Source organism: Pan troglodytes, chromosome 3 (genome assembly GCF_028858775.2).
Source record: "Pan troglodytes isolate AG18354 chromosome 3, NHGRI_mPanTro3-v2.0_pri, whole genome shotgun sequence".
Classification (NCBI taxonomy): Eukaryota; Metazoa; Chordata; class Mammalia; order Primates; family Hominidae; genus Pan; species Pan troglodytes.
In genome coordinates, this window is record NC_072401.2 from 169,743,552 (window position 1) to 169,755,766 (window position 12,215).

The 12,215-nt window shown below is 32.1% G+C and overlaps 1 protein-coding gene across 1 annotated transcript in view; it reads left to right on the plus strand.

Moving 5' to 3' along the window:
• The first annotated feature begins 5,251 nt into the window (after nucleotides 1-5,251).
• The window catches only part of ANXA10 (annexin A10), a 97,064-nt gene continuing 90,100 nt past the window's right edge, over nucleotides 5,252-12,215 (plus strand). Inside the window, exon 1 of the mRNA XM_526724.7 lies at nucleotides 5,252-5,433. Coding sequence (XP_526724.2) covers nucleotides 5,416-5,433 — 18 coding nt within the window. The 5' untranslated portion in view covers nucleotides 5,252-5,415. The remainder of the gene's footprint in view (nucleotides 5,434-12,215) is intronic.

Sequence of the window (12,215 nt, forward strand, 5' to 3'; positions counted from 1 at the left end):
AGGATTCTAACTATCCCTCCTCCCACAGACACACCAAATTAACATCTACACATGAAACAATTCTTTCCAAGAGAATGACAGAATTTAGTTTAAAGACTCCTACACACTGGAGAATTGAGAAAATACACACATCAAAATGGGTAGGAAAGGCAGATATAAACCACCAAGCCCACCCTGAGCATTGTGCCTTACGATCAGGAAGAAATCCCCAACTCCTAGCTGCATCTAGAGGGACGAAGGATTTGTACCACACATATAGTGCCCAATGTTTATAATCTCTACCAGACAGCTTGTCTATTAAATTACCTTGCTTGAGGAGCAGCAGGAAAAGGATATCAGAGGATTTCCTTCAAGCAAAAAGAACAAAGAGGAGATTTAATCCACACAACTATTCCCAGTATCTGTAGTACCTCGGATCAATCCAGCTTTCAACTTCTAGAAAGAGTTTGGATACACAGACTTCCAGAAGCTCCCTGTGATCCTGGCCTCAAACAAGCCTTTAGTTGGGAGCCTACATAGCAAATAAAAAATAAACCTCCTCAACCCTAAATAAGAGAGGCAGCAATTTCTGTGCCTTTGTCCTTACGTTTCTCTAGTGATAAATCCCTGCAATCTTTCATTGGAAGGAGGACGGGCTACCTTTCTGTGCTGAATTGGAAGCTCAATGGATACCTATTGAATAAATCCAAGGAGATCCACATCAATGCATCATAATCAGACTGTCAAAAATTATGGACAAAGAGAGGATACTGAAAGGACAAGGGGAAAGCAAATCATTACATATGAGGGAGATTTCATAAGACTATCAATGGGTTTTTCAGCAATAATCTTGTAGGTCAGAGGGGACTGAGATAATATAGTCAAAAAGCTAGAAGAATAAAAAACAACTGTCAACAAAGAATATTATACCCAGCAATACTATTTTTCAAAAGTGAAAAAGAGATAAAACCTTTCTTAAACAAACAGAAATTGAGGCACTTTATCACTGCTAGCTCTGCCTTACAACAAATGCCGAAAGCATCCTTTCAACATAGAGGAAAAGGTCACTAAATAGCAATAGGAAAATATATACAAATATTTTAAAAACTCACTGGTAAAAGTGTACACAGAAAGAAGTAAAAGACATTTACACATGAAAGGAAGAAATGAAATTTTATCTGTATGCCGATGACACAATCTTATACATAGAAAAATCCTATCAACTCCACTGAATAACTGTTAGAACTGATTTTAAAAATTCAGTAGGGGTGCAGGTTACAAAGTCATTATGCAAAATCAATGGTGTTTCTATATACTAACAACAAACTATCCATAAAACAGACTAAGAGAACAATCTTATTTAAAATTGTATCACGAAAAAATAAAATACTTAGGAGTAAATTTAACCAAGCAGGTAAAATATCTGTACATTAAAAACTACAAAACATTGATGAAAAACTGAAGACAACACAAATAAGTGAAAATATATTTTATATTCATGGACTGAAGGATTAATACTGTTAAAGTAGCCATACCACTCAAGGCAATCTACAAACTTAATACAATTTCTATCAAAATTCTGATGTGATTTTTCACAGAAAAAGGCAAAACAATTTTAAAATTTGCATGGAATCAGAAGAGACCCTAGATAGCCAAAGAAATCTTGAGCAAAAAAAGAGAAAAGCTGGAGGCATCACACTATCTTATGTCAAAATGTATTATGAATCAATCGTAATCAAAACAGCATGGAACTGGGATTAAAACAGACACACTGACCAATGGAACCAATTAGAAAGCCCAGAAGTAAGCCCAAGTATTTATGATCAATTGATTTTTTGGCAAAGGTGTCAAGAACACACAATGATAAAAAGACAGTCTATTCAATAAATGTTGTTGGAAAAATAGGATATCCACATGCAGAAGAATAAAATTGGACTATTAACTTACACCCTACAGAAAAATTAACTGAAAATGGATTAAAGACTTAATGTAAGACCTGAAACTGTTTAAAACTGCTAGAAGAAAACATAGGGGGAAGTCCATGTCATTGATTTCAGCAATTATTTCTTGGATAGGACCCCAAAAGCATGGAAAAGAAAATCAAAATTAGACAAATAGGATGGCATCAAACCAAAATGCTTCTGCACAGCAAAGAAAACAATCAAGAGTTACAAAACAATCCATGTACTGGGAGAAAATATTTGCAAACCACACATCTGATAAGGTGCTAATATGAAAAATATCTAAGAGACTCAAACAACTCAATAACAAGAAAACAAGTAACCTGATTTAAAAATGGGCCAAGGACCCAAAGAGAGATTTCTCAAAATAAAACATGCTATTAGACAAAGGATATGTTTTAAAATGTTCAGCATCTTTAATCATGAGGGATATGAAAATTAAAGCTGCAATGAGATATCACCTCCCACCTGTTAGAATGGCAATTATCAAGAAGACAAAAGATAAGTGTTGGTGAGGTTGTGCAGAAAAAGGACACCTGGTATTCTGTTCATGGGAATGTAAATTAGTATAGCCATTTTTAAAAACAGTATGGAGATTCCTCAAAAAACAAAACATGGAATTACCATATGATCCACAGTCTCACTTCTGGATATATATCCGTAAAGATTGAGATCAGTATATCAAGGAGATGTCTGCACTCCCATGTTCATTCTCGCATTGTCTACAAAAGCAAAGATATGGCAACAACCTAAGTATCCATCAATGGATAAATGGATACAGAAAATGTAGTATACATACAATAGAATAATATACATGCTTTAAAAAGAAGGAAATTCTGCCATGTGCAACAATATGGATGAAACTAGAGGACATTGTGGTAAGTCACATTTCAAACGCTAATTCATCTGTGAAGCATTCTTCATTTACTTGCTGCCTAAGTAACTTGCCTCTTGAGGAATTGTTCAAAATATTTTTTGCAACTTGCTTATGGCTCTTACCATTTATCATCTTGTATTCTGTTAATTTTTAAAACCTACTAAACTGTAAATCCCTTTGAATCAAGAAACATGCCTTTTCATTTTCTTCTTAAGTTGCTTTGTTTCATTCCTTAATAGAGTATCTATGTAACATTGAGATTGAGGTTACAGGTTCTGTCACTGGACTGCCTAGGTTCAAATTTCACTCTCCTACTTCAAGAGTGAGATTTTAGGCAACATTCTTGACTACAGAGTAATTCCATTTCCTCTCTACTATCTATCTATGCTGTGGATAAAATATGGGCAATAACAGTACCAAGCTCATAGAGTTGTTGTAAGAATTAATTTATACAAGTATATTGACTTGAAACAATGTTTAGAATAGAGGAAAACCTTTATTATTGATAACATTTATTACTGTACAGGTTGTAGATAATCAAATGATATTTAAGTATGAGTAAATTAGTTACAACCAAACATTTTAAAATTTTCATCAGGGAAATTTTCATAAACATAAAATAGAATTATATTAACTAATTAACTACCATCTTTCCAATAGTTTTCAAGATTTTGCCACACTGGTATCAAAAGGTGTCTCATGACCCTCTTTTCTATGGAATATTATAAACCAAATACCAGATATCATAATTTCCCTTAAGGACATGTTTTTTAAAAGCTAAATCACAAAATAATGATGAATAAAATTATACATTAAGTAACTATTATCTGGGAGAAAATTAGGGAACATTATCAAATCTCTTTTCTCTGAATTATCTAATAATCTTAGGGAAAGGATTTTGGTCTCAAATATTTTGACAATTTTTGTTCATATTCACATATTTAGTCTCTAATAAAAGCCATAAGACCTGCAACTTACTAAAATAATCATAAAAAATCATCGTAGTTGAAAACTCTTCTATTGTTTCTAATTAAAAAATAATTTTAGTTGAAAATTCTTCTTTTGTTTCTAATTCTGAATCCTATAGTTTTAATAAGTATATCTATTATTTTATAATTGCTATATGCTGTCTACATATAGCAATTATACAATATAAATTATACAATTATAGCAATTATACAATATAAATTATACAATTTTATAATTGCTATATGCTGTCTACATAGCAAAAACACAAGACCCTGATTCATACACAGACACATACACATACATAGTAGGACCTACTAGATTTTAATGTTTTTGAGCCAAGCAGCATGGTTCCATATATCTCTCATAGTACCAGGTATATTGGTAAGGTAATCAGATAATATTATAAATTGAATGCTGAAGAATATATATATATAGTTGCTCATTATATATATATATTTGTGTTTGTGTGTGTGTGTGTGTGTGTGTATTACATAAATACATACTGCTTCGTGGCTTTTACTCATATTTTAACATCAGAATTATTTTGGGTAGTTCTAGACCTATGGATGCTGATCAGTTGACACTTGTCTTGTAGTATTTGGTTCTTTCAATAAAGGATTATTTGCTCCTAATTCTTATTCAAAGTATTTTAAAACTTTTATAAATGAACACTATATTGTTCAATAAGTAGCAAGTAGCAGTAAAATAATACAGATTCATTTTGTTATTTTTGGAATCATATATGAATGTATCTAGATAGTTTCCAACACTATATTGAACTTTACAGGTTTTTCTAAAATTTGTTTCCTTAAAATGCAATAGTTAAATATTAAAATTACATATATATAAATATAGGAAAATTAAGTGCAAAAATGATGGTGAATATATTTCTCCAAAGACTTTTATTGGTGGATAATGAATTCTTTTCTAAATATATTTAAAATAATTTTTTTTTAATTTGTGTATTTTTAGCAGAGACGGGGTTTCGCCATGTTGGGCAGCCTGGTCTCGAATTCCTGACCTCAAGTGATCTGCCTGCCTTAGCCTCCCAAAGTGCTGGGATTAGAGGCATGAGCCACCAGGCCCAGCCCCTAAATACATTATTTTTTAATATAAGAGCAGATAAACAGTAGTTGAAATATTTTTTTTAAATTGTATGGATACACATAGAACCTAGCAATCTAAGATAGGAAACTAGGGCTGGAGCACCTGAAAGAGTTTCCATGTTAACAACAATTAAGCAGAAAATAAATGATTAACTTTATGGGTAATCAACTTAGCTTTCCATAAGTCATCAGCTTTTTCAAAAGATTACATTTCTTTCATGAGTTGGCTACTTTATGTGTCTTAAATCAACATACAACTGGGGATTAGGTTAATGGTTCTATTTATTTTGTGCAATAATTCTGCCTACTCACCTATGACTGATAACTAAGTATAAATACAGTATCTCAAGTCATGCTGTATCCAGATTTGCTTTTACATTTTCTTGCCTGAGTCTGAGGTGAACAGTGAACATATTTACATTTGATTTAACAGTGAACCTTAATTCTTTCTGGCTTCACAGTGAAACAAGTTTATGCAATCGATCAAATATTTTCATCCCTGAAGTTAACGATTACCATCAAAATGTTTTGTGGAGACTATGTGAGTATAATGCTTATTTCTGTAAAGCTTTTCACTCTTTTGAAACTTGATTTATAAAATTTCATTTGTATTTTTTGACGTTTTTAACAGAAAATGTTCTAATTTGTTTTTATTCTTACTATTTTATGCCCATTTTTCGAAAGAAACATTTATAGAATATTTAAATTTTATTTTAGGGATTATTAAACATTACTATGATAACAAGATTTTTTTAATGCAATTATTTGCTATGCTTCTGAAGCAAATAAAGAAAACTGAAGGTTAAAGATCTGGATTTGAGCATACCTAAGAATCCATTTAATTAGTGGGTCTTCAATATAACTATTAAACAGAGTTAATATTATGAAATCTTAAATCCATGCTAATTTTGAAACAACGTATTATCCCACAGAGGCAAGTTACTTTCATATGTAATTTGATTCAGAATTCTAACTGAAGTTATCATAAGATTTTTTATCTCGATATTTACTTCTATCTATAAAAAATTAAAATAATTTTGACTATTAATTTTATTTTAAATCCATGCTTTCTTTAGAAGATAGCTCATTTCTGAATAATTTTCTGTTGAATAGAAGCAATGTATAACAAGATTTAGTCTTTTCTTTGGCCTTGTCTGAATCATTTTAGTCCAACTGCTCTAATAGTCATTCACTTTTTAAAAAGCCAACACGAACATTAAGTTGTCTGAATATGCTTTATATGAAAAGGTCTCCATTTCACATGGTCTTGAAAATTATATACAAATGTGAATTTATGCCTTGTGGTCTTAGAAATTATATACAAGTATATGTGTGTTAATGATGATTCTTTACAAATCTATACTATTAAAAAACTTTCAGGAGACTGAGGCAAGAGAATGGCGTGAACCCGAGAGGCGGAGCTTGCAGTGAGCCGAGATCGCGCCACTGCACTCCAGCCTGGGCGACAGAGCGAGACTCCATCTCAAAAAACAAAAAACAACTTTCTAGGAACTTTTATGCAAAAAAATTATAACATAATTATTTTGTTAAACTTTGGCACACAAAACATATTGTTTACTCATACAAAGTAATCAATGCAGGAAAATTTTACTTATATATTGTGTTTCTTAAGATAAATACTGAATTAGGACTTAAAAGGCAGCTATTTTCCATCACTGTTAGTTTAACAATCTTAATTTCATCTTAAGATTTCAAGATCTCATTTTGCCGTTGAAAGTTACCATTATTGTTTTATTAATTGTAAGGTGGTTATATTTCACTACAGAGAAAAAAAGGTATCCAGTAATTAGGCCAGCATGGTAAATGATTAAATTTGCAAATGCCTATTGTTTTCTCTTTCTGTTCATTTGAGTATAATTATTTGGGAGTAATTACTATTATATTCTATGCATTGTGTGGTCTAATGTTACTATTTATATGCCCATTTTTCAAAAGAAACATATTTTATAGAATATTTAAATTATATTTCTGGGATTATTAAACATTACCATGATAACAAGATTTTTTTAAATGCAATTATTTGCTATGCTTCTGAAGCAAATGAAGAAAACTGAAGATTAAAGATTTGGATTTGAGCATACCTAAGAATCCATTTTAAGTACTTTTGATTAGCTATTTTAGAGATGAATGTTATGTTTTATGTATAATCTCAGCAAGTGTGGATGGTAAAATGGTTTTACATAATCAATATCAGTATAGTTTAAAGTAATTTTCTATCTTAAGGTATATGACCCCAGTGGTCAGAATTTAGTGTTAAAAAGGCCAATATTTGAGGCCAAGCTTATCTCTTTAATCGGATGTTCTCAAGCAAGAGACAGGCTCTTCTGTTGACAAGTAATTTCTTATTTTATAATGCGGGTAGTAATTGACTGAGTTGTTTGTTAAAGATACATCCCTAGACCCTCCTTATTTAGCAGTCCTGATGCAGTATATATAACATCTGAACTTATACACTTGATATAAAAGGGTTACCATTTTTGAGAGCCACAGAGATAGGTAGTTCATTACTCTCAGTAACAAAGTATAGAAAATTTAAATATACTTCAAGCAAGAGACAAGAATCATGGAAAAATGGTTACATTTCTGTAGGAGATAAACATACATAATATGTTAAAATTATTTTCTATATTTCTGGAGTTAGGCGGGCCCCAGTGATTAAGGTAGTTTAAGTGTGCTTGTTACATTAAGAAGGAAATTTATCTTTGGTGCAATAGCGTATTTTACTTATGTGCTTGACTGTAAGACCATCTTTCAAAAGTAAGGTTTAATTAAGAGATTATTGCAAGCCTGAGTTTTGATATATTAGTCAGATATAAATCACATTGTAGGAAGATATTATTATAATATTATAATAGCTCTCTTAGAATGGAGGAAATTTTACTATACAGTGTACTTGCCCAAGTCAGGATCTAAACCCAGGTATCTCTACATCCCTAGAGCTCAAATTCTTTTTATTAATATATAATGTCTCTTTAGAATACACCTGCCTCTTTAGAATACAATTTTCTTGTAAAAATTGTTCGCTGATTTTGTCCTGTTTTGTCATCAGCTGATCCCCCTTGTTCATACAGTAGCATCTTATTTACTATAGATTCATTTCTTAGATTATACCCTTCCTTTTGACCTCTAATAGGATTAGAGTTAACTTTAATCCTATTCCCTTTTCTACCCTTTTGACACCTTTTCCTACTTCTATCATATTTATTGACTGACAGAAAATGTTAATCATAGCAGTATGAAAAGTAGGATACATGTTGATATCATATTTCTTACCTAAAATAGCATTATGTATTATACAAACATATAGAAATTATTATAATAATTTACTGAGTGTCTATATACATCATCCATACCTTGTTTAGTTTAATCTTCACAGCAAATTGTCCTATAAGAATACAATTTAACATGCAAAGGTTTGAAGTTCTTTTGGAGGTACTAGATATTCTACCCAAATGTTTTATACATATTATTTTTGTGTTTGCAAACTTCTAGGACAGTATTATCATCCCCTTTTTCCAGATGAACATACTAAGGTTCAGAAAAATTAAATACTTTTCCCAGGAGTTAAAAGCCAGGAGGTGACAGATACATAGGATTCTGTGTAACTCCAAAATCATTTCTACCACACTGAGAGGAAAAAAATGCCTAGGTATGGTTATTTTTTATGACCCCAATTAAATGAGAAAAACTTGGCAGCGGTATCTTTACAAAGATGCTTTGACTCATGAGTTTGCCTCAGAATAGCTCAAGAGCACGAAAGTCAGGCAACAGCATGTTAGGCAGTGTCTACTATGGGCAATGAGACATACAGCATTTTAGCCTAACTAGAATAAAAATAAATGCATTGGTTTTTAGCAGTGGATTACATGTAGCGAAGGAAAAGCACTCCATAAATCAGAAATGAATTCAGGGCATATTACCTAGGAGTGATTGCAGACTGACAAGACATCTCATGGGAGGAGAGGCTGTTGATAAGGCAAGATTTTCAAGACTGTCTTTTCCTATAGAAAGTAATTCCCAGGACAAAAACTTCCATCCAAGAAATCTGACTTTGATTGTTTATCTGCAATATGACTTACTGAGCAAATATTATTAAAAGGTTATTCATACTTCAGATTGCTTTTCACTATCACAAGACTACATTGTCTGAACTTTACACACTTTGATTCAACAAAAGTTTTGAATCATGCTGTTATGGCTTCAACTTTTACTGAAACTTCTGTAGAACTAGTAAGAGTTGGATTGGAAAAATTAAATTTACCTTTTTCCTTGAACTGGCATGCGTGCTTGTTGTTAATTTTTAAAAATATACCATTATAACAACCATAGATTGGTTTTAATCTAGTGGCTGGGCAAACATCACTATAGCGTAGTGGCTAAAGATACACTTAAATCTAGACTTTCTGCATAGGATCCATGTGACTGAGCACTACTTGCTGAATCTTTCTGCACCTCAATTTTTTTTAACCTGTTAAGTGAGTGTGATAACAGCACCTATCTTATAAGGGTCTCTTGAGAATTGTTTGGCATATAAAGCACCAAGAAGAGTATCTGGAGCATAAAAGCATCCCAAAAAGATCAGCTATTATTCAGTTTTATTTAGTACCAGTGTCAAAGCTTGAATCCAACTCTTTCTAATTCAAAAGCCCTGGCCTTCAGCTGCCCAATGCACTGCTTCTAGAGGGGAGGTTAAGTTTGTATCCATTACTAATACAAATGCATATATATATATGTATGTATATACAATACATACATAAGCATATATGTGTGTGTATATATACAACAGTCCCAAATTTTATAAAGAAATTTGAGAAACAACAAAAGTTTCACAAGGGGAAATATATTTTCTGTTGTACTTAGCATAATGTTTATTTGTAAGTAGATTGTATCATGCAAAAAAATTTCATAAACCCACTTACTTCAATTTCTGGTAACTTCTCTTCTTTATTATGGTAAAACTCCTCAAACTTGTATTACACCCATTATATACATTTCTTCTCCTTCAATTCTCTCCGTATCCATTCATTAGGTTTCTTTCTCAAATGCCCTGCCTGAACTGCTCTTATTAAAGTAAACAATGACCTTCATACGGTTAAATCCCATGCCTAATTCTCTCCTCTCATCTTGCTAGATATATGGGTGTTATTAGACACAATCGCCTTTGCCAGAAGTATTCCAGGGCCAAATTCTTGAAACTCTTCTCCTTCCTCCTTATAGCCTCTCCTTTGGTCATAAGATCCAACATAATGGTTTTAATTACATTCTATATACAGACTCTTTTCTGAATTTATGTCTCAACCCAGAACCTATGCATGAACCCCAGATTCCTATAACCAAGTGTCTACTCATTGAGTAGAAACTCATCCTCTTATTAGTACAGAAAAAGGAAAGTTAAAAAAAAATTAAGCCTTGCTATTATCCTTGGCTCAGGTTCTCTCATACCTTACATTATCATTGCTTGCCAACTTCTGCAGTGGCTTCCTACCTGGTGTCCCTGGTCCCACCTCCAGGTACTGGTGAGAGAGTAATAAATATCATTGTCATAAACCCTGACCTCTTGAAACATGTATTTCATTGACATATAAGATTCATACTCACTCTGCAATTAGACAAAGTAATGGAATAGGAGGTAAAAGTCAGCAAAGAGGATATTTTGAGAAAGCCATCTCGGTTTCAAAGTTCTTAATTTATAATAGCTAGAAAAATAAGAAGACTTCAATTTGTAGAATCACTTGCATTTTTCCAAGTGAGAAGTTAGAACACCTCTCTAGATATGTTGGTTTCTCTTGAATGGACTAGTTTTTGAGATTATTATAAAATTATCTGTTATTTTGACATTATGCTTATACCATTAACATTAATACAGTGTGCCCATTTAAATAAGTATTACTTTAAATCTAAGGCACTCTTGAAATTTAAAAAGAAAAAGATGTTTAACTATATGTTCTTTTTTTTATTTTTCCTAATTAATCAACTTATTTAACAAACAGTAACGGAAGAAAGTCATTAGATTATCACAAATGGCAAGCATTAAGAACGTACTTCTTTCCTTAACCCTTAAGGTGAAGTCTTCAGAAATTATGTTTAAGCAATATGAATCATAGTTAGTTTAATGAGTCATTTATTCCTGCAATTAGGTGGAGAGGAAAAGCAGAAAGAAAGGAGTCATTTAAAGGTCATTACTTACCAACTTTTCATTTTTCAGTATAGCCTCACACACACCCACATCCGACCCTTATCTACCTTAGAGTTCTTCTATCAGTAGAAATTATTTGTAATCAGAAGTAGCTCAGCCTGATTCATCAAAAAGGAAGGGATTGCAATAATTTTTAAAAAGAGATTTCAGAGTTTATGCTGTCAATCTCCCAGCATCAGCTTCTTCTAAATAGTCTCCAGCTATTTGTAAGACTTTACTCATAGCTTTTGGACATGCATTTGTTATCAAAGGCAGAGTAAAACTTGCTTCCTGGGGCCTATTTTTCCTTGCCAGCATCACAGTCTTACACCACACAGTTATGAATATATTCTTCCTCAGTTACACTTTTATTTATGTCCTCTAGACATTCTGGGTAATTATGCTAGAAGGAACCAGAAAAAAAAAAGACTATTACAAGTATCATGTACAAAACATAAAAGTAAATCCACACAAGATAATGTGTTTTATATACCCTGTTATAGATACAGTGGGAATCAACTTCACTCACAGCAACTTTGGATTGACTTTTCATCTTTATTTGGTGGCAATTTGTAATAATAAAGCAACAGAATGTCTTCATGTATTTTATCATTCTATCTCTTAATTGAAACATTTCTGCTATTTTATTTTTAAATAATCCAGAATGGAAGGCATTGTAGTAATACTTTTTCAGTTATGTAAAAAGAAAGCACTTTAACCACAGCAGATATAGCATTCTTAGTACTGTGAATTAGTAATCGTTTTAAAATATGTAAATCATATTGTATTTTATTGGTAGGTTATTCTTTTGTTGTTGCCCTTAGTACAGTAGTAAACTTCTTGAATTATTGTTCAACCCTTTGGAGATATTGAATAAATGTACATATTCTTCTAGGCATTCATTTAGTTGCCAGTCTGAAAATATTGTTTGAAAAGGTAAGTAAGAAAATGGTCAAAGGTGCCGAAAGAGAGAGGCGTCAGTACCTGGGGACACATGCACCTTCTGTGTACCTTTCCTCACCTGTGGGCTGACTGCTGTGTGTTTAATCAAGAGGGCAACTCACATATAGAAAAGTAAATATTCACAGTGAATACAGTAGTCCCTTCACAGTAGAAAAGGGTTAGAT